Below are 22765 nucleotides of genomic sequence, written 5' to 3'. Positions count from 1 at the left end.
CCAGAGACCCAGCCAGCGCAGCACCCCCTTCGCCCCGCTAGTGGCCCAGCCCCCAACGACCGCAGCGTGGCCCCAACCCGGAACAGGCCCTGTGCCCTTCAGCTTATCACCCAATTGCTCCCGGGGCCAGAGCGCCCGGGCAGGGGCCGGCCGGCCTAGCTGCTGTGCTCGGTACCGGCGCTGGACACACAGAAGCCCCATCCCCGTCCCTTCCGGTGGCACATTCTGCCTCTGCTGCTGCGAGCTGTACAGCACCGAGCGCACGGCCCACACTCAGCAGCAACAATGCTGCGGTCCTGGGGCTTTGTCCAGATCAGGGATGAGGCTTCCCCACCTTCCACTGGCTGGCCACTGCCCGGGACCCTCCCTGTCTGCAACCCCGCACCAGCTCCTGGGCATTTACCGTCAGACGAGTAGCACGAGCTCCCCCGGATCGGGGCCCAGCCGGGGCCATGGCCCTCGGCTCACCCCGGGCTCTGCGTTCCCCCCTTTTCTTGCTCTTCTCTGGACTCCATGTGTCACGATGGTGCCGGGCGGGGGTTGGGCCGGGGGTCCCCACTGGCCCGAGCACTGGGGGTGGGGGGGCTGCAAGTCTCTCCCTGGCGCTGGCACACGGGACCCCCATAGGGCCCATCCTCCCCCGACCCGCCCCAGCCCTGGCGCCGGGGTCGCTCTAGCAGCTCGGCCTCGCTCCGCCTGGAGCGCACGGTCCAGCCCAGCACGCCTGCGCCCGGCCGGGGGATTGAGTCCTGAGCGGACTGGCCCGGCCCGGCCCGGCCCAGCTATTGCTACAGCCCTGCGCAGGGTGGGACGGGCCCGGTTCGGTCCAGCTCTCACAGACTGAGGGCCAGGCCGGGCCCCCCACACACTGCCTGGCGGGGGGGGGGGCTGCAGAGAAAACCCAACCCCACCCCCTTGGACGGGTCAGGCCGGGCCCTGCTGGAGCCTTCGGCCCCCGGCCCGGCCAGCTGCGGGCTCACGCTGTGGTGGCATGTGCTGGGACAAAGCTACAGCGGAGTGACTGGGGGTCCTCACCACCAGTACAACCCCCCCCCCGGGAAGCCAGGCAAGTCAGGCTCCTTCTGTGCCGCCTCCTGCCTGGGCCTGGCTTGGGCTCGTGCTGCAGGGAGTCAAACATGGGGACTCCGGGAGAGGCGGCCCCTTGCTGGGCTGGGGGGAGAGATGGACCCCGCGTCCCCCTTACTCTGCAGCAGCTTCCTGGCTGCCAGCCCGTTGCTGTTCGGCTGCCGTAGCCCTTCCAGGGATCATCCCTCAGTAGGCGCAGTGATCACATCAGCCCCGCCGCCCCGCCACAGGCTGCCTCTGAAGTTGGGGGGGTCTGGCCCCCACCCCAGATAATCAGTTTAATGCAAAGGGACAGAACTAAAACTCGAGATGAGCTGTTATAATCACATGTAAACACTGCCAGACAATCCACTGAGTGGCGGTGCGGCCCCACTTACACGGGATTTAGGCTGTTTACCACTCCATTAATATCATCACTACACAACCCGGCAGTGAGGGCAGCCCAGCTCCGTTCTCTAGTCAAGGTCACGGGGGCTGGGGGAAGCTGATCGTGTGAGCCCCTGGCCTGCTACAGCCAGGAGCAGGGCTCTTATGCCTCTGGCCGGGTGACCTCACTGCTGGCATTCCCACACACCTGCCACCCCCACTTCAAAAGGGGCCCCCTGGCGCAGGTAGATTGTCTGGGGGGCAGCTGCAGGGGGAGGTCGTGCGGTGCCCAGACTTCTGCTGCCAGCCCGTGAGAGCCGCAGGTCTGCGTGGGAGGCTGCAGCCCCGCGCCCCACTGCACACAGGGCCATGCCCAGCATCCAATCCCTTTTTATTCATAAGCAGAGTCACAGCTTCCGCTCGGGCCCTCCCCCCATTTACAAACCAGCTCTCCAGCAGAGTCCCTCTCTGTTCAGAAGAAAAATAGAACATCTCCCCCGGGTGCCTCTTCCTCTCATTCCTTCGCCCCCAGGTTCTGATCTGCCACGCAGAGTTCCAGCGACACCTGCCTGCAGGCCAGGGAAGCCGCACGGGGAAGGCAATCTCCGGGAGGGGCCCAGCCACCTTACACCCCCAGGGCAGCAGCACGTCTGCTGCGACTGAGCAGCTGTTTCCCTTGTCTGGGCCATGGCCGGGGTCAGCGCCTACAGCCCACGCTCAGGACGTCATAGGGCAAGCAGGCGGCAGCGTGAGTTCTGACCCCTAAGCACACAATGCAGGAAAAAGGATCTAGGCCCATCAGGTGCGACAGGCACAGAGACCAGCCCTGGCCTGGGCCACGCCACCAGCCAGTTGGCCCCGGCCCCTCCGCCGTCTGAGTAGCGGCCAGCAACACCCTGTGCAGAGGGGTGGAGAGGCAGGCCCTGGCACGCCTGCTGCACACGGCAAGTCAAGAGCAAACCCAGGCCGAGGAAGCCCCTTTCTGCCTGGCGAGCACACGGCCGGCCCAGAGCACCTGCCCCGTCCCCAGGAAGTGCCCAGCCCTCAGTCCGCCAGCGTGATGACATCGTAATGGATCCCCTGCTGCAGCTGCTGGATCTGCTCAGCCGTTGCCTCTGTGGTGAACATGCCCTGGGCTTGGGCCATGGCAGCATCGGCCACTGCTGCAGAGAGAGGGAGAGCAGGCGTCAGCCCCACGCCGCACCCAGCCAGGGGCAGTGAAGGGGAACGGACAGCTGCCCCATGGCGGCCCTTCTTCACTCACTCTGCCCCGCCCTGCCGCACGCACAGGACAGATGGGGGGCCAAGGACAGCACTGGGGAGGGGTGTAGAATGCATTTCTACAGTGTCCATCACACTGTATGAAGGGCTCTGGGAGACGCTGGGCTGTGCGGCTCCAGGAGACATCCTGGCCTGGGGCTGCTGCCCGAGGCATTTCCGTACAGCAAAGAGAAGGGAGGGCAGCAGGAGGCGGAAGGGAGTGGGGGCCTGCCAGCACAGCTGCATCTCTCCAGCAGCGGGGGGCAGCCTGGAGCACCCCCAGCGCTGAGGGCTGGGAATCAGCACTTCCCAAAGCACAGTCCCCTCACGCGGGCAGCCAACCGGGCTTATTCTCCTGACTTCCAGGGGCACACGCAGCAAAGAGCATGCTTCCCCCACAGTCCCTGTGCTCTGTCCAGAGGGCAGGTGGGTGACCACAGCCCACTCAATCCACAGCCGCCCTGCCCTGCCTGCTAGCCACGGTGGGGGGCAGGTTTTAAAGGCCGCATGTGACTAAGACACCACAGAACAACTATGCTACCACCATCCGGCTCCACAACTCCCCTGGATCCCACCGCCAGGGGCTCCGCAGCCAATGGGCACCAGGACTCGCAGCCAGATGGTGTGGGGGAGACAAAGCCTTTCACGTGACCCAACACATCAGAACCCATGGCCTGGGCTCAGCTCTGAGCAGGGAGCCCTGGCTCTGTACCTGTCACTGCTGAGTGCGCCACTGCTTCCAGCTGTGCCTGGGTGACAAGCTGCTGCTCTGGGGAAATGGGCATGTACTGGATCTGTGGGGGGAACAGACAGGGAGACAAATCAGAGCCTGGGCAGCAGGAGGCACAGATGGGGGCTGGTCCTGCCCTTTACCTCTCCAGCTGCAGCAGAGCCCTCCGAGCTCCCTCACCCAGCTAGCTAGAGCAGCAGCTCCTTAGCATGCTATTCCCCCTCGCTGAGTTATTAATGCCTGAGGATCCATGCTCTCACCATGATGCTCCAGCTCACCCCATGACACAGGGGGCTCAAGGAAGCACTCCCAGCTAGCCCGTGGAAGGGATGAGTCTGCTCCCATTACCTGGGGCTCTTGGAGGAACTGGCTGCCCTGTTCGTACTGGATGTGGGTGATCTGGCCATCTTGTACCTGAAAGACAACAGCCGGCGTGAGACGCTCAGCTTCACCCCAGGGGCCTGATCATATCATCCAGATGGAAGAAGCTGCAACTCAGGAGACCTGCCTGGATTTCAAGAGAACAGGGATCGCCTCCCGCCCCCAGTGCTTGGCTCCATCCTGGACACCACGACCTAGGAAACCATCAGGCCACTAGCCTGGGCCAAGGCAGCAGGGTCCTTACCTGGATATGATGCCCCTCTGGGACGACAACGTACTCGTGGGGGAGTAGGTGCTGCACGCCTTCCTGGGCAATGATGTACTGAACCTACAGGGGAAACAGAGACTCAGCCCGCCACTGCCCACAGCCCGGCCACTCAGAACCCCACAGGCCGTGCGCGGCTCTTCCCTGTTGCGCGTTTTCAGTGTGTTTCCAGCCATGTCCAAACGCTGGGGAACTTGGCCTCAGCCAGGGTCATCTCCCAGCTGAGATTCAGCTGGAGTTTTCCTTCGCTTCCGTTCACCCCACTCAAGGCCCCACGGGCCCCTTCCTAGGACTCCCACTCCAGCTATTGTGGGTGGATTCGTCCAGGACTGTCCCATCAGCCCCTGCAGCACTTTCACTTGCTCTCCACAGCAACCCACGGGCAGGTACCAGAGCCACATGGAGAGGGGCTCCCCCCATACCTGGTTATCAGCCGTCACCAAGTGCTGCACTGTCTGCCCATCGGCCGTTGTGATCTCCTGGATGTATGTGGCCTCCTCCTGAAAGACAGCGAGTAAGCAGTCTGTCATGGTGGTAGCGGAGTCCAGCCCCGCGGAGCAGCAGGACACAGCCACCTGCACTGCGTGAACAGGCCACTGCTTGGGGGGCTGAGGGGAGGGGTTGTGTGGCCTAGCAAAGGCATCTGGCTGACTAGCCAGGGCAGTCACTCACCTGGCTTGTGATGCTCTGCTCCTGCGCTACAATGATGTGCTCCTGCCCCAGAGCCTGCTGCAGCTGGTCAGGAGCCAGCACTGCCTGGCCGGACTGCAAAGCCGCTGGGAAGGGAGAGAGTCTCCATCAGTCTCCTTGGGTACAGGCAGGGCATCCCCAGCCCCGGCTCAGTCACTACCCCGCAGCCCCCTACCTTATCCCCACAGCCAGGACCAGCCAAACCCACACACACAGCAGCAGGCAAGCTGGGGACAATCCACTAAGCCCACGTGCTCGGGGCCCAGAAGGGAAGTGGTCAGATGGCACCGGCCCAAACTGGAAGGTGTTGAGAACACCGGGGCTAAGACCCGACACCTCCACAGAGGCAGCAGAGCCCTCCATTCACATCTCAGCCGCAAGAGGGAGTTTCCCCTCCCCACACTGAACTACTGGGACCAGCAGCGACTGAGGAAGCAGCCCGTCATCCCTTAGCACTGCACGGGCTGCAAGGAGAGCTTTCCCCTACTGCGTCACCCACACCGCACTGCAGCCCACTGTCCCTAGCCCCGGGCTGGGACACTGTCAGCAGTGACAACACAGGGAGAGCATCCCCGCCTCCGTCCGCTCTCTGGAGCATCCTGCACCTTCACTAGGGATTTCCCGTCCAAGACCTGATCAGGTCCAGCCTGCTTAGCTTACATGCTGTGACAAGCGCTCAGCCCGTGATGGTGTGACAGCAGGCAGCCCTGGGCAGAGACCTGTACCGTCAGGAAAAGCAGATCTCTTACTCTGCAGGGTGGCTAGCGCTTCCTCATCGCTGTTCAGTATGATGGTCTGCTGGGTGGCGGCTGCCAGCTGCCCCGGCCGCTTCCCCTCCGAGCAGTGCAGACGCTGCATGTGGAACTTGAGATGCCCATTCCGGTTAAACCTACAGGGAAAGCGAGGGCAGGGGCAGAGCTTGCTGAGAGCTCCCTCCTGTCCTTGGAAGACACAGGGCAGGAACAGCAGAGACACATCCCAAGGCCCGGCTAGCTCTGCTGGGCCCACAGCAGCGGGTGGTCACATAGTGCTGGCGCCTCATCTCCAAGCTCTGCCTTGTCAGGCTGTATGTGCAGCTGGAAATGAGGGCAGGCCAGCTCGGCTGCTACTACGCGAAGGAGGAACAGAAGGCTCATTCAGAAACTAGGGTCCCAGCAGGAGGGGACCGTGCTGGGGAGCAGGGGGCTCGCTACAAGAGGTGCCCCCCACCAAGGGTCAGAAGTGTGGCTGCAGAGCCCACCTGGAGGGCCCTGCAGGGCCCTGGCGGTTAGGTTTCACCCACCTCTGCCCACAGATCTGGCAGGCGAAGGGTTTCTCGTTGGTGTGTGTCAGCATGTGTCTGCGCAGGTCCTTCTTGTTCTTGGAAGCAAAGCTGCAGTGGGAGCACTTGTGGGGCCGAAGGTTAGCGTGCTGTACCATGTGACTCTGGGAGGGTGGGGGAAGAGACAGTGAGATCAGAGAGCCGCCAACACCAGACCGCCACCCAGCCCCTTGCGCCCGGCAAACCTACCCGGACCTCCGGCCACAAGGCTGCCGTGAAGGGGCAGTCGGGACACTTGAAGGTGCCGGGCCCTGTGTGCGCTCTCTTGTGACTCTCCATCTCTGCTCTCCCTGTGAACATGGCCGTGCAAATCTTGCACGAGAATTTCTTGGTGGTGGAAATCTTGCACGACAGCTTCTTGGTGGTGGAAATCTTGCACGACAGCTTCTTGGCCACACCCTGCAGCGCGGGCCATTTGACCTTTGGGGACAGGACCTCCTGCCCGTCTGGTGCTGGGGAGAAGGCAGAGTTCTTTCGGAGCTGCCTGGCCAGGCACTGCAGCACGGGCCACTTGCCAGCGGAGGGCTGGGCCTCCTGGCCTTCCCCTGGTGAGAGGGCAGGGTCTCCACTGAGCTGCTGGGAGAGAAGACTCCGAGAGTTACACTGTCTTACCCCCCTCCAGGACACAGGAGTCCTGGCCCCTCTTACCTCTGGCCCCTTACCTCGACGTGATGGAGCTGGCTCCCTGGGATGATGTAGTGACTGCCGTGCTCCTTCAGAGCTTCCGTCATCATGGCGTCGCTCACCACAACTGCATGGGTGGTCTCCGTAGGGCTCTCCCCCTCGCTACAGGAGCAGAGGGCAGGGTTAGAGAAGTCTCCACCTCCCCCCAGGACTCTCCTTGCTATGGGGGCAGTGGGGCCTCTGCATTTCTCATCCCCCCCCTCTCCCCCGGGCTGCCCTGACTATGGGGACAGGGTGAGAGCAGGGGGCTCTGTCCTCCAGGGAAGGCAGCCACATGACATACTCAGAGCTGGAGCAGAACCTGACGATGCTGGGATCCAGGGCAGGGACGGCAAGTGTGGCTCCCCCAGCGGAGCTGGCACTGACCTGTAGAGTGTCTCCGTGGCCTGGATCTCCTCGCTGACAGGCGTGATGATGCTGTACTCCGCTGTGCTCCCAAAAGGGATGGTGATCTGCTGCAGCTCGGAGCTCCCCAGGGTCGCCTCCTCATAGGCCTCCTGCACTAAGGCCTCTCCATGCTCGGCCACGTGCAGCGTCACCACCTTTTGCTGCTGCCCGCTGCAATCCAGCTCTGCCTCCTCCTGCTGCTGTGGCTGGGGTTCAGGAGCCTGCGCTGCTCCAGAGCTGTCCGACTTCACCACCGCCACCTGCACAGAGAAGACGGGAGGGAGTCAGCTGGGGTCAGGCCTGGGGCTGTCCTCTCGGCTGTGGCCGGGCTGGGCCACAGCCAGAGAGAGGGGCTGCGGCCTCACCTGCAGGGAGCCTGTGGCCAGCTCCCGCTGGGTGCTCATGTTCAGTAGGAGATCCAGTGCTGTCTGCGTGGCCAGCTCTGCCGATCCCTCCACCCCTGGGAGAGGCAGAGAGAGCAGGTCAGACGCACTGTGCCTGCCCAGGCAGGCCCCTCCCCCTTCCCTGGGAGCTCACCTTGCTCATAAATAATGGTGGTTCCCCCCAAGGAATCCTGGGAGAGGATGGGGGGTTCCACCGTCGGGAGGGCCTGGACTGTGTGATAGGTCACGGGGCCTAGAGGAACCTGGATGAGAAAAGCAGCTGAGAGCGTGCCTGAGCCTGACGGGCATGGGGATGGGGCCGGGCAGGAAGGCCCGGGGCCACAGCACTCACCGGTGGGCTGGCTGCAGGCTCTGCGGGAGTCTGCACCTGGCTGTGCTGCTGCTTCAGCTCCTCGATCTGCTGCAGGGTGAAGAAGGGGCGGCGCCGGCAGGGGGGCTCCTCGGGGTGTCGCTGGGCCCACTCCTGGAAGGAGTCAGCGTGGCGGCACTGCACGTGCAGGCGCAGGTTCTTCTTGTGCTTGGTGGTGAAGTGACAGTACTCACAGGCAAAGGGCTTTCCCCCTGCAGCCGGAGAGAGGGGCGCAGGCAAGTCAGCCGGCAGGGCCAGTGGCGGCTCTCGCCCGCCTGCTGAGGGGAGGGGCTGGCACAAGGCCCAGGAGGGGGCAGGCTGCTCTCACCCGTGTGCTTGACGGCCATGTGGGACACCAGGAAGTCCTCGCGGAAGGTGGAGTACTTGCAGAAGCTGCACTTGTAAGGCTTGTCGTTCATGTGCGACAGCTGGTGGTTGAGCAGGATCTTTTTATCCTCGCAGACGTAGTCACAGAACTCGCACTTAAACCTGCCGGGGAGGAGACCAAGCCATGACACGGGGACAGAGTGCCCCACCCTGCCTGGGAACCCTTTGGGAGAGGGTGACCACCCAGCAGGCCTCTCCTAGCTCTTGTGCCTGATAGGAGGCTCTGGCCATCCCAGGGCTACAGGCCAGGAACCCCCTGCTCCTACCTGCGGTTAGCAATGGCCTGGATGTGTGTCAGCAGGTGCATCTTAAAGGTGTAGCGCTTCTTGAAGGACTTCCCACACTGCAACAGATCAAAGCAGCACTCACTTCCCATCCAGGCCTCGGGTCACATCTCGCCCCACCCTCCTGCCCCTTGCCTCCATGCCCTCCCCACCTTGTCACACATGTGTGGCTTCTCCGTGCTGTGCGTCTTCATGTGCTGGGTCAACCTCTTCTGCATGGGGTAGACTCGGCTACACACTGGGCAGGGGAAAGAGTTCAGCTTTGGGGGCTGGAGAGAGAGGATGCAGAGATGAGCCCACCTGGATGAGAGCCCCTCTCTGCCCCCCGCTCTCTCCCCCAGCCAGATCTGGGGCTCCAGTACAGTCAGCCCAGAACCATCCCTATCTACCAGGCACTGGGAGCAGAGAGGCCTGCCAGGGCAGCTCCTGTCCTGGAGCTCAGCACGGCCCTAGGGCCCTAAGACACAAGCCAATGGGGAGCTGGGAACTCACCGGATCAGCTCTCTTCTTCCTGAAAAAGAGAGAAGAAAAACCAACTGGGTCAGATGCTGGCTCTGAGACCCCCCAACCAACCTTCCCACCCAGCCAATGCCCGGGACTGGGAAGGGAAAGGGACAGAAGCAGATGCTGCCTACCCAGCTGAGCACTGATGGAGGGGAGGGCTGCCTGGCCAAGGTGCAGGGATCAGCTCGGACTCTACTCACCGGTCCCGGCTGTGCACAGCTGAGTGGCGGATGACATCCTTCTTGTACACGCTTGTGTAGTCACACTCCTCACACTTGTATGGCTTGCTGCCCACGTGGTTAAACATGTGTTCCTGTGAGAGGCAAAGGTAGGCCATGAGGCATGGAGTCAGCAGCTCCGCCAGGGCGGGGCAGGGTGGCCCATGCTCACTTTAAGGGAGGACCAGCGGCGGGAGCGGTAGCTGCACTGCAGGCACTTGAAGAGCTGGGGGTCATTGGCCTCGTGGGAGTTAACGTGGAAGCGCAGGTCATCGTGCGTGAGGAAGCGCGAGCCGCAGATTCGACACAGGTAAGGCCGCATCAGAGGCTTCGGAGACTTATAGTAGTACCTGCAAGAGCAGAGCACCGCAGTGCTCAGTGCTGTGATGGCAGCAAGGTTGCCAGCGTGGCCATGGGCACAGCCCAGCTACAGCTCAGCACACACCCCTCACCTGCGTCCTATGTACTTGCGGTATTTCTTGCCCAGGAAGCGGCGGGAGGGCCGACCTCGCCTCCGAGGCATGGCATCACCCTCCTCAGGGCCCGTGTTGGAGGACGGATCCTTGTTCTCCGAGTCCGACTGGCTGACGCCGGGCTCCACGAGGCTGTCGCTGGCTCCGTTCTCCAGGACGGAGGAGCTGGCTGCCTCGGAGCTCTGCAGCTCACTACTCAGAGTGCTCTGGGACGTGACTAAGTGCTCCTCTCCGCCACCTGCCCCACAGCAACACAGCACGTCAGCTCAGCCTCATCCCTGCTCTGGTGAGCAGGCACGGGGCTTTCGCCCTGCTGCGCCTCTCCCACCCCTACCTTCAGGCTGCGGCATGTCCTCTAGGCGAGGGAACTTGCGGGGTCTCCCTGGCCGCCGGCGCGGCCTCTCTTCACTTGACGTGGGGACAGTGCGGCTGTACTTGGGCTGCCGCCCGTGCGGCTCATCCTCGGCTGGGTTATAGTCGCTGTCCTCTGTGGGGAGGACGGACCGAGGCATTAGCCACAGACCCTGGCAGCGGCAGGCGGCACCAGCCAGAGGGGAGAAGGGGCTGTACCTTCAGGATCATCAATGGCTCCAGCATCCATGATATCATCCTCCTCTTCCTCCTCCGGCACGTCCTCCTCCAGGGGCTTTGGCGAGGGACCCCCTTTCCGCGGACGCCCCTTCTTCAAAGCCAGAGCGGCAGCCACTGGCAGAGAAAACAGTGTGAGAACCCCTGGGGCAGCACTCTGCTCTCTCCAGTCAAGTGGGGGTGTATCACGGAGCAGGCACTGCTCCCGGTATAAGCCACTTACCCCTCCCCAGACAGGGCAGCACCCCCCCCACACACACCTTGAGATGGTAGCACACTCACCTGATATATAAACCCCCTTCCTCCCACTCCAGAGCATCAGCGTCCCTACCTGGTTTATAAAGAACGTAAGAATAGCCACACCAGTCCGACCCATGGCCCAGCTAGCCCATATCCTCCTCTCTTCTGACAGCAGCCAGCGCCAGGTGCTTCAGAGGGAAAGAGCTGAACAGGGTCATCTACCAAGTGATCCATCCAGTGTCGTCCAGTCCCGGCTATTGGCAGTTGGAGGTTTCGGGACACTCAGACCCTGACTATCCTGGCTAACCGCCACTGATGGACCTGTCCTCCAAGAATGTCTCTCTTTTTTAACCCAGTTCACAACATTCCCTGGCAATGAGTCCCACAGGCTGACTGTGCGTTGGGTGAAGAAATGCTTCCTTTTGTTTGTTTTAAACCTGCTGCCTGTTGATTTCATTGGGTGATCCCTGATTCGTGTGTTACGTGAAGGGATAAACAACACTTCCACTTTCTCCTCACCAGTCATGATTTTACAACCTCTACCATATCCCCCTTAGTCATCTCTTTTCTAAGCTGAACAGTCCCGTCTTTTTTCTCTCTCCTCATTTTCGTTGCCTTTCTCTACATTTTCCAACCCAACACACCTTTCCTGAGAGGGGGTGACCAGACCTGCATGCACTATTCAAGCTGGGGGTGCAGCACTGTGGTGGCAGGATGATATTTGTCTGCCTTCTCATTCCATTTTCCAATGGTTCCTAACATTCTGTCCGCTTTTACTGCTGCTGCACGATGAGCAGATGCTTTCAGAGAACTATCCACAACGACTTCAAGACAGGCGTGCCGGAACATCAGTAGACATGGGGAGGCCAAAAGGCCCCAACCCCTGCCTGTCCTCTTTCCCTGAGAGCGGCCCCCGGCCCGTGTCCCTGCCCTCCGGAGCACGCCACCAAGCGTAGGCGAAGGATCCAGGGCTCCCAGCCGCCCAGGCTCCCTCAGCATCCCTTACCATGGCCCGACTCCAGCTTCCAGCCTGACCAGGGCCTGGGGGGAGGTGGAGAGAAGCAGGAGTGGGGCCACTGATAGGGACAAGGGGCCTTGTTGCGAGAGGGGCTAAAGCCCACCTCAGCCCCCTCACTGGGAAGAGGCTGGTGCTGCTGGCAGGGGAGGTGATCATCGTCTCCCCTGCCACGCCTACCTGAGGCTACTACACCCATGTTAAAGTGGGGGGACCATGGCCCCCGTACCTCCCCAGTTCCAGCATCCCTGCTCCACGATCTCTTTGTGAGGGTAACTACCCATTTAGACCCCATCATTTGGTATGTATAGTTGGGATTATGTTTTCCAATGCGCATTACTTTGCACTGATCCACACTGAATTTCATCTGCCACTTTCTTGCCCAGTCACCCAGGTTTGTGAGATCCCTTTGTAACTCCTCGCAGTCTGCGATGGACTTCACTATCTTGAATAATTCTGTATTGCCTGCAAACTTTGCCACCTCTCTGTTTACCCCTTTTTCCAGATCATTATGAACATGCTGAACAGCACAGGTCCCAGTACAGGTTCTTCGGGGACCCTGCTATTTACCTTTCTCTACTGTGAACATTGACCATTTATTCCAACCGTTTGTTTCTTGTCTTTTAACCAGTGACTGATCCATGAGAGGATCTTCTCTCGTATCCCATGATGGCTTACTTTGCTTAAGGCCTTTGGTGAGAGACACCGTCAAAGGCTTTCTGAAAGCCCAAGTACACTGCATCACCCATGTCCACATGCTTGTTGACCCCCCGCCGTCAAAGAATTCTAGTGGATTGGTGAGACATGATTTCCCTTTACAAAAGCCGTGTTGACTCTTCCTCATGTTCATCTATATGGCTGACCATTCTGTTCTTTAATATAGTTTCAACCACTCTGTCAGACACTGAAGTTGGACTCACTGTCCTGTAACTGCCAGGATCCCCTCTAAAGCCTTTTTTAAAAATTGGCGTTACATTCACTACCCTCCACATCAAAAGCTTCAGACTTAAAAAAGTAGTTATTTATTTTCATGGGGGTGTTAAAGTAGATTTTAATTCTGAAAGCTGTGCATGGTGATATTTAGTCATTCATATTTCTAGTAATTAAGAGCCAAATTCTCCCCAATGGGAGGAATTTAGTCCTCAGTAACTGAATTATATAAAACCACATTCTGCCCTCAATTTCACTGGTGTAAATCTGGAGTAGAACAGAACGCCATTATACGCCACCTCCCTGGAGACAGCGGTGCCCACACTGGGTACATTAAGTACCTCAATCCCCATCTGGTACAGAAGCCCTGCCCTACCCTGCCCCGCCTCCCAGAAATGGCAGCACCCCACCTGGCTGGAAGTGTCGCTCCTTCATGTGGTTGATGAGAGTTTTCTTGGAGATGCTCTTGTACTGACACATCTTGCACCGGAACTGTTGCACCACTACCACCTCCATCATCTCCTCCAAGCTCTCCAAGTCCGGCTGGTCCAGCTCCTCCCCAGCATCTGCCTCTCTGGCCTGATCGGGCTGTGTGGGCAGCTCCAGTATTTCAGACTGCTCGGAAGGGCCAGGCTGGTCTAGGCAAGTGGAGGTGGGTCCATCGGCTATGGCTTCTATGGCCAAACTGTTGGCCAGAGCAGAGGTGGCCATCTGGGACACCATGGGAGCACCTGAAGCACCAACAACAGCTCACCAACGGAACAGAACCCTCACCCTCAAGGCTACACACACACACTTCACACTGCGAAGCAGTGGGTCAAGTAGCCAAGAGCTTCCCCAAAGCCAGTGCTCCTGCCCTGCTCCCTACAACACCCCCTTCTGGGAAGGGACTGGAGTTCCTAGGTCACGAGCTCTGCCCCATAGGCAGCATTCCCACCCTGCTGCCTACAGTGCCCCTGCTGGGAGAGACTGGGACTAGAGTAACCAAGAACTGCCCCACTGCCAGTACTCCTATACAATTCCCTCACAGGGATTTCTGGCCTTTGTTACTGTGGAAGGATGGACATGGGAAAAGGCTCAGAAGCAGATGTCACTGGAGGAACCAGAAGCACTCACGTACCATCATCAGGCCCCTGCAGAATTAGATACCGGGTAGTCTGAGCCCTGCTCTCCTCGGCGCTCGTCACCGCGATGCAGCCTAGGAAGGGAAAGGCAAGCAAGAGAGTGATGAATTGACAAGACAAGGCATTCTTTTGGGAAGTAAGGGTGGGGAAGGGGGAAGGAGAGAGAGGAAAGTTAAGTGGGGGCTGCATGAGTGCTCTTCTGTGGACTTAATGCTGTGAGCTCAGGACTGAGGATGGAAACCCATTCAAGCAGAGCTGGAAAGCTGCCCTGCAAGTCCCTGCTTTCACACCTGGTAGCAAGGCCAAGAACAGCAGGGCACCACTACTAATTGTCAGGGCGAGCAAGCGGGAGAAGTCTCCCACTAAATGGGATTTCCTTTTTGACTGAGTCTGTTTCCTTCAGTCTTCGCTATAGCAGCAGCTCCTTCCCCACTCAGCTGCTGTTTCCCCACTGCCTGGCCCCCCTGGCCCAGTCTGAGGCACATTACGCTCCAAGAGCTATGCTGCATGGTGCTCCAGGAAAAAGAGCAAGCAATGACTGACTTGGTGGATGCACTTACTCTGGATGATATCGGGACCAATTGTGGACTCAATGATTTTGTCTATGGCAGAGCCCAAGTCCGAGGAGGTGGATGCAGTGGAGTCTGATACAACCGTGGCCCCGTCGGTGATGACACTGGAGTGGACCAGGACCTGTGGGGTTTCCGATACCATAATGGACTGGCTCACTGTGGAGACACTGGAGACCAGGGTAGACTGGGCGATAGAGGAAGAATCTGGCAGGTAGATCCTAGGAATAGCGTCTGTGCTGGAGCTGCTCTCCGACACTTCCTCCTGGAAAACAGACAAGCCAGGGAGCTCAGCTTAGAAGCCTCTGTTGAGCCACCCCAAGAGGGAACCTGTATCTGCATGCCACATCGACACCTGGCCTCACAGGAGGCACCTGCCCAGAAGAAAGGGCTCAAAGAGCCCCAACAAGAGGGTGACAAGTGATAGCTTGTGACAATGAGCCTTCACCCCGGGTGTATAGCAGGCAGATACCCACAAACTGCACTCTCTCCTCTGCTAATCCAGCTAGGTAGGCAGAGCTCTTCCCCTTGGCTTGGTAGACACAAATCTGGCACGTAGCATATCAGTACTGCAGAAGACCCCGACAACAGAGCTGGCTCTTGTGGTCCACTCTGTGTAGGGCAGGCTCTCCACCTAGGCCGGGCACCTTTAGGCCAGGTCAAAGATCCTACTCCCTGAAGGACACTAGCAGTATCCTCAGAGTCTGACAACTTACACCCTTCTACAGACTCAGAGCCACCTCTCCTCACTTCCATCCCAAAGGGATTTCCAGACTCACTCCATACCAAAGAGATCCCGCTGCTGTCTGAGCTCTGCCCCACACCAGAGTCATCTGCTTCTGCAAGGATGGGCACTGAAGCAGCATCGCTGCTGTCTGCAGACATGGCCTCAGAAGTCTCCACACCAAGTCCGCTCTCTGAAGGCTCTTCCTGTGCTGGATGAGGGGCCGCATCGCTGCTACTCTCCACTTCATTCTCCTCCGCCTCCATGCCCAATTTGCCTGGGTGCCTTAAGTGTGATCTAAACAAGAGGAAGCTCTGCAGTCAGACCTGCTGTGCCTCCCACCCACCTGGGAAGAATGACAGGCACCTAAATATCACAATATAAATGTATAATCACAGCATAGGTATCCCAATGCACACAGCAGAGGTGCTGTCACTAGACTGGGAGAGGAGACACAGGACCATGATTGGTCTTAATAACGCTACCTCATGCCACCTTGCCTTCCTCCCCTTACTGTGCAGCTCAATATTTCAATTCATGCTCTTCATTGCATGCTGCACTCTACTGGAACTTGGTCCAGGCATAAAACATACCGGCACAGCGATATCCTAGGTCTTATTACAGCCTGACACGTCTCCTACTCTTGTTCTTGAAGGCAACCGGGAATCGCCAAAGCCAGTGCTTTCATCCTAGCCAAGGGGAGACAAAGCAAAAAACAAACTTCAGATGAGTGTTGGGCAGCAGGCTGGCATGCATTCACTTTACCAGGGACTAGCTTGAAGAAGGGCTGAGCTGGAGAATGCAGGGCTGTCAAATACAGAGGCCCCCCCACCCAGACTAATCTAATCTAATCTCAGGAGATCCCAAACCACAGCCTCTACAGCCAGGTTACAGGACACCGATCACTGAACTCACGGGGAGGTTAACATTTCAGTAAGAAGCAATGGGAATACTTAGCCCGTTTTTGGAGCCTCATCAGAGCATCACAACCCCCGCCACCCCCCCCAATAATTTAGCCTCATAACACATGGCCATCAAGAAGGAAAGGACAATTATTGCTATTTTACAGAAAAATACACCACAGGACAGAAAAGTGAAGTGACCTGTGACTCCTCATGTCAGGCAATGGAACCAAGAATAAAACCCAGGAGTCCAGACTCGAAGTCCCCCTGCTCTAATCACCCCCTGGTGCAGCACAGAGGGGGAGGGACGGGAGCTCCATAACTGGTCTGAATGGCATGGTGCTGATGGACTGGGCTGTGGCAGAGTCTTCAGTGGAAATTGGTAGGAGCCCCCCTGCTCGGTACTTCGGAAAGAGACTGCAGAGCAGACATGCTTTGGGCCCCTCTGCTAGTGTAGGGCGCTGCAGGGTGAGGCTGGGTGCGGTGTGAAGAACTGCTGCTCCGGTGCCGGTCTGCCATCGCCGCTCTGCAGCACCTGGACCGGGGCCTGACGCGGGGCACCCACTAAGCAAGTCTCGACGCCCTTCACGGACGCGGGGAGTTCAGCCTCAGCGCCCGGGGGGCGGCCGGGGCCTCGTCCCGCTCTTGTGACTCAGGACAGGCGGGGCGCGACTTGCCCAGGGTCGCAGAACGAGTCAGTGTCAGAGGCAGGAAGGGAACCCGGCCCGGCGGCGGACTCCCCCCACCCCACCCCACCCCACCCGGCCCGGCCCGGCCCAGCCCCAGCCGCGCAGCAGGACAGGACAGGACAGGACGGGCCGGGCCGGGCGGATTCTCCCACAATGCACCAGGGCAGGGCCCGGCCCGACCCGGCCAGTCCGCTCCATCGCTGGCGCTGCCCCCGTGACCCCGGCCCGCCCGTGACCCCGGCCCGCTCCCCGGGGCGAGCTGCCCGGCCCTGTCCGGCGAGGCCCGGCTCTGCCCCGTCTCTGCCCTCCCCGGCGGGCGGGCGGGCGGGCGAGCGGCCGGGGCCCTGCGGGAGGCCGGGGCTGCCCCCGGCGCTGCCTGCGCCCCCGCTCGGGCCGGCGCCATCTTGGCGCGGGGTCCCCGCGCTCGGGCGGCCCGGCAGCGCCGGGACGAGGAAGGAGGCCGGGGCCGCGGGGCCTGAGCGCCGCCCCTCACCGTGCCGGGCCCTGTCCCGCGGAGCATCCCGCTGCGGCGGCCGCGGCTCCCCCGGACCCGGCATCCCTTCGGCCGCCATCCCCCGCGGAGGGATCTTCCCGTCCGGACCCCGTGCCGGACTACTTACCACACACAAGCGGCCTCGGAAGGGCCCGCGCTTCTCCCGACCCCACCCTCCTGTTGGGGCGCCGCACGTACCCGGCAGCGAACCCCCTCCCGGACCCGGAGCGCCGAGCAGCCGCGCCAGGAGGAGGAGGCCTCTCCGGGGGGGGACTATATTTTCCCGCGGAAGTATCAGAGTGTCCATTTGTAAAGTCGTACGCAAATGACGTCACGACGTGAGGGGATGATGATGGCCGGACCCTGCGCGTTGTGAGGTCACGCAAGGGTCAGGGCGTCACGTGGCTATAGGGGGCGGGGCGGGCGCCGGCCACTTGCGGACTCCCGCCTCCTTCCCCGAGGGGCCTGCGCTGCAGGGAGCCGGGATCGGGGCCGGGATCGGGGCCTCTCGTAGGCCAGCCAGCGGAGCCTCGTTTAGCGGCCGGGCCGAACCGAACCGAACCGAACCGGGCCGCGCTGCTGAGCCGGGGGCGGCTGCCGCGAGGTGTCTGCGCTGCGCGGCGCGGTGTGTGCGCGGCGCTGCGCGGCGCGGTCTGTGCGCGGTGTGTGCGCGGCGCGGTGTGTGCGCGGCGGCCCGGGGGCCGGTCCCTGCTGCAGGCTGAGGGGGGGCGACACCTCGCCCCGGGCCGTGCGCGGACACCCGGTCGGGACCTGCGTCCGCTCGGCGATCACGGCCCGCGGACCGCGCAGGTGCCTCGGGCCCCGCAGACGTGCCGCGCTCCACATGTCACATCCGACCCGGGCTCTGCGGAACCGGCCCGTGGGTTTGCGGGGCTCCGCTCGCCCCGCGGGGGGCGCGGTGTGGTACCGGTGTGTACCGGTGTGGTACCAGGCACCGGTGTGGTACCGCCGCCAGGAGCCCGTTACCGCAGCAGCAGCTAATCGTGTTTCCGGTAGGTCCGCTCCGCAGCCGGCTGAGGTGGTCCCCAGGGGATGAACGGAGCGGCCTGTTCCCGTCTGCAGAAGGAGACCCACAGACGGGGGGAAATCCGGAGAAATCCCCTCTCTTCCCCGGGGAGCCTGCTAGTGACTGCTGTGGTGTGAGGTGACCTGAGCGGGCTGTTGTACAGGGATCTGCACAGCCGCCATGCTGACCGGGCAGCAGCCCAGGGACTGAAGCTCTGTCCCTGCCTGGTTTTTATCCTGCCCGGGAAGCAGTCAGATGGTTTCTGACATGCTTTGGGTAGCCAGCATGAATGAGGTTGAATCCTGTTTAAACCACTTTTCCAATTCTAGGGAAGGAACTAGCCAGAAACTCTTCTAGCCGGAGCAGCGTTTAAACTTGGACTGTTTACCAAAGCACAGTGTAGACGGGCCTTGAACATGGCACAGAGGGAATCTCTGGTCGAGTGATCTGAAGAGGGAGTAGTTTCTCTTCATCCAGAAGAGAGCACAGGGCGGGGAGGGGCGAAGGACTACCGGGGGGGGCATTGCTGAGGTTTTGGACTGGCAGCAACACATGTTCCAGATCTGTTGGAACCGAATGCATTTGGGGGAAGGCAACCCCCAACCTGTTTTGATCCCAGGCCAGTAACTGAACATACAAAATCTCCAATGAGGCAAATATAATCACATTAAACAGATAGAATTGTTTCTCCCTGCTTGCCAGCCGGGACCTGTGTTCACATTCTGCATTTGTCCGACATCTTCAATATCGTGCTGGGTGTTATGGAAACCTGTAAGTGAGCTCAGCTGGTCTGCCTAGGCAGGCATGCTGTACTCACCTCCAGCTGGAGGGTATCATCAGCCCAGGTGATTTCCTGCCTGTGATGCCATCTGCTGTTGGAGGGGAAGCAAGCTGGGATTTGGGTCTGGCGGGTTGGTGAAAGGGAAGCTGGCTTTCAGCTCTGTCACTGTCCCAGCCATGCATGGGGAGGTTATGGGGACACTGAACTTCCCCACAATCCACTACCTGCCTGGGCTTTGTGAGCAGGCGATACCCCTCTACAGGGGCTGCTCCCTGCCTCGTCTCGCCCACTGTTACCCACCAGAGAATGATACCCTTCGCTGTCTCTTCTGGCCTCTTGGCTGGGACTGCATTCTGCAGGCAGAAGGGTAACCTGGACTGTGGACGTCTGGTTGTGCTAGTTCCAGCGTGTTTCTGCTGGCTTCTCCTTTGGCAGCACATCAATCTCAGGGTCTTGTGAATTGCTGTTAAGACGTCAGATAGTTTCTGACCGTTACTGAAGTGATTGATTCATTGGTGTCCCATGGAGGGAGGATTCCTTGCCTCGGGGCTCTGCACTCTTCACTTCCTGCGTGGGGCTTTCTCTGCCGTGCTCTGACACAACGGAGGGGAATGCACCCAGCTGTTGCATTGTCCCTGGCGGTGGCGGACATTGCCCTTGCTAGGGAGGCAGTGATCTGTTTAATGTAGAGCGTGGTGGAACTGTAAACCCTGGCCGTGTGTGCTGTAGCTCTGTGCTGCTTGACGCTCTTTGGCTGGGGAGGTAGCACCATGAATCCTGCTGCCCTGTGACTCCTGCGGGCTGTGGTGAAAGCCGGGCAAGGTTTCCTGGCAGATACCGAGTGCCCGCCAGGGGGCAGAAGGGTAACTTCCACTTCCACGGTACCATCAGCAAATTACATTTGCATCTCCTATCTGGCTCTGGTGCAGGCTGATTAAATACATCACTGAAAGGTTTATGGCCCAATCAATTTCTGTGTGACAACTGAGCGGGAAGTCCCTGCTGGGCTGGAACCAGGCAGGAGTGATTGGGGCAGGCTCTGCGCACATTCTCCTCTGGGAGAGCGACAGTGACTCAGTGAAGCCCGTTGCAACCTGGCACTGAGAGCTCAGTCTTGCTGGAGGCCCCTGGAGAGCAGGAATCTCGTCTGCCTCAGAAGCCCTCGAAGCGGTGATATCACAATAATAACCCAGTGCATTCTGCCTGTGGCAGAGGGAGTAGCCTCTCTGGTGTGGGGACGTGAGGGGCTCCCCTGACAGGTGATTGCCCCTTACAGTAAATGCTCTGTGCAGTAGACGTGCAATATCACAGCCTTGTTTTGACAATCCGCAAACCATGGTCTGTCCATAAGAGCTTGGAGTGGCCTTCTGCATCCTGCAGGACGCAAACTCCGTGTTCCTGCTGCTGGCTGGGTGACAGCTTGGAGCCCTGTCCTTGGGTTGGATTAGGTTGTGTTAGAACAGGAGCACAAACTGCTCCCTGGGCTGGGAACTGGGGATCAAATGATGCAAACTAGCTTAGTTCCTCTTTCATGGCCCTCTGTCCAGCCACTTGAAGATGTAAGCTGAGGATGCCCCAGACGTAGGGGATGTTCCAGGACAAAAAGGGACATGGCAGGAGCAGGCTGTATTTTGTAGTCCCAGATAGGCCATAGGGATGCATTCCTGCCCTTGTGAAGTAGACCACCCTGGGCTTCTCTAAGCCACCTTTTGCCTCCCCGTGTCCTTTGGCCCTGGTGTGACTTAGAGACATCTTACCCTTCACCCACCCAAAGACCTGTGCCAGCCAGAGCTTGACTGGACATGGGGGGTCTGGCCCACTTCTAAAGTGTGTGCTTGCAGATAAACTAATGGCGTTTCCAAGCCAGGCATAATTCAACCTCCTGTCCCTGCTTCTCCCCAGCTCTGCTATTGCGCCTCTGTCATGATCTTCGGTACCCCCTGGTAGTCCAGTTCTGGGCCCCCAAAATTATTTGAGATCTGGAAAACGTGCTTTAAAGGGAGAGACTGAAAGAGCTCAATCTGTTTAGTTGATCAAGAAGATCAAGGGAGAACTTGATCATGGCGTGTAAGTACTTCACAGAGAGAATACTGCGTTAAAGAGTGCGTTAGTACATAGTGGAGAAAGGCGGAACAAGAAGTTAAAGCCTGACCAATTCAAATAAAAAATAAGGTGTATTTTTAACAGGGAGGATGACTAACCCTGGAACAGACTCCTAAGGGAAGCGGTGAGTTCTCCATCTCTTGAGCTCTTCAAATCTAGACTGGAGGATGCTTTAGGCAAACACGAGTTGCTCGGTTCAGCAGAGGGGTAATGAGGTCCTCTGGCCTGTGTTCTACAACAGGTCAGACTAGATGATCTCATGGCCCTTTCTGGCCTTAAACTCTCTGAATCTCAGCTTTGCTGATGTGCCCAAGCTGCTCCAGCCTTTGGATCTTCAGTGAGCAGAGGCTGAGAGTTGTGCCCACTAGCGAGATGAAACTACCCCTAGTAGCACCCCTGTGCCCTAGCCAGGGTCTGAACCAATCTCTCAGAATAGCACTGAGTGTAGTGTGCTTCCTCTGAGCGGTGAGAGTCGTCACTGGACTGCTCACTAGTTTGTGACTGTAACCGCTGGTGTTTGTTCCTCTTATTTCAAACAGCAACAAACCAGCCCTGACTAAGGAGCTGGAGACGTGGATTAATGCCCGGCAGCTACATAAACAAGGCTTGTATTTATACTCCACCTGGGGAGAAGCTGGTTGCATCAGCACAGTTTGTAAAATGTTGAGCAAAACAAGCATCGCTGCAGGAAATGGGTTTTTCTTCACACCAGATTGCTTCACCACTCAACTGCTTCACCACCCAGCCTCTTCCCAGCAACAACGACCACCTCCCATAAGCCATGCTTCCCAGAGATTGTTCCTGTACTGCTCTGCGGGTCAGCAGGATGTGGGCCCCCTTTGTCCTGGGCACTGTTTCTGGATGCGCCTGGCTATGAGTCTTGCCCAAGGTCTCAGCAGGGCCATCTCCAAGCGCTGTGTAGAGAGAGTGTCCACAATTCCACTCATCTGGGATTTGTGGGCCAGGGACCAGAGCATCCTTCTGAGGGCACGGTGCCCCTCTGCCCCCAGCCAGCGAGACTGTGGCAGAGATGATGAGACACACAATGGGTGCTTGTTGAAGGAGTTCCCCACCTGAGATGGAGGGAGGAGGAGCTCAGTGTGGAGAGCTGCCTAGTAGGGTGCGCAGAGCGGCTCTGGGGGCTGTAACCGTGAGTGTGGTTGAGGAGGAAAGATGCATCCAAACCGGTGCTCAGGAGGGACCCCAAAATGTGACTGAGACTGAAGGAAGGAACAGCAGCTCCTGGGGACCGAGGAAGTGAGCGAGGACCCCTGCTGCGTGTGCTCTGCCCAGCCTGCCTGCGCTTAACCTTGACCCCAACGTGCTTTGACACCAGCCATGCTGCAACATGCCATGGGAAGGGCTGTGGGTGCCAGGCTGTGTTGTAAGCTTCCTGCCTGGGAGATTTTGTGGTCTGTCCCTCTCACTTGGCCCAGGTGGGGGCCTCAGTGGCCTGGCTGGAGTCCAAGGCCCTTTCAGGCTGCACTCCGGGTTGGCTTTTTCTTCTTGGTCTCATGTAAAAGTGCTAACAGCAGCGGGGCTGGCCCCTCTCCCCACACGGGGAACTGCTGCTGCCAGCTGTTTTTTCTCTAGACTTTGTTCTTGTGGCTTCCTTCCCAGGACCTGAGACCTCGGAGCCACTGCTCAAGGCCACCGGATTTCAGCCCCTCCATGGGCTGCTGACTCATCAGCCCTGGTTAGCTTAGAAAAGGGGGAAATCAGCAGATTACTGAAAAATAAGTAAAAATAACAAGGTGAGTGAGAGCAGGCTGCAGGGTCCCAGGCCGTGAC

General features: G+C 59.4%; 1 protein-coding gene and 1 long non-coding RNA gene across 3 annotated transcripts; one reads left to right on the top strand and one right to left on the bottom strand.

Moving 5' to 3' along the window:
* Positions 1-220: 220 nt before the first annotated feature.
* Positions 221-16597, bottom strand: ZNF335 (zinc finger protein 335). The gene is given in 29 exon segments (XM_067553916.1): positions 221-2615; positions 3425-3506; positions 3791-3856; positions 4068-4151; positions 4511-4588; positions 4761-4864; positions 5528-5667; positions 6061-6203; positions 6289-6762; positions 6765-6885; positions 7150-7430; positions 7536-7630; positions 7708-7816; positions 7906-8135; positions 8252-8412; positions 8577-8653; positions 8747-8863; positions 9087-9105; positions 9299-9411; positions 9489-9666; positions 9769-10027; positions 10124-10276; positions 10360-10494; positions 12973-13293; positions 13683-13760; positions 14247-14520; positions 15042-15276; positions 15573-15668; positions 16083-16597. Coding segments are annotated over 27 exon segments (4215 nt in total). The 5' UTR covers positions 15246-15276; positions 15573-15668; positions 16083-16597; the 3' UTR covers positions 221-2496.
* Positions 16598-17411: 814 nt separating this feature from the next.
* On the top strand, positions 17412-18330 carry LOC137157273 (uncharacterized). Of its 2 annotated transcripts, none has more exons than XR_010921041.1 (2): positions 17412-17667; positions 18081-18330. It is a non-coding gene; the product is annotated as an uncharacterized lncRNA (long non-coding RNA). The 2 variants fall into 2 exon arrangements; XR_010921042.1 differs by having other exon boundaries at positions 17412-17688.
* The last annotated feature ends 4435 nt before the right edge of the window (positions 18331-22765 follow it).

This window comes from Emydura macquarii, unplaced genomic scaffold (genome assembly GCF_026122565.2).
Source record: "Emydura macquarii macquarii isolate MOO-44397 ecotype Brisbane River unplaced genomic scaffold, CSIRO-AGI_Emac_v2 contig_1483, whole genome shotgun sequence".
In the NCBI taxonomy this organism is placed as follows: Eukaryota; Metazoa; Chordata; order Testudines; family Chelidae; genus Emydura; species Emydura macquarii.
This window is presented reverse-complemented; position numbering and strand designations above follow the sequence as displayed.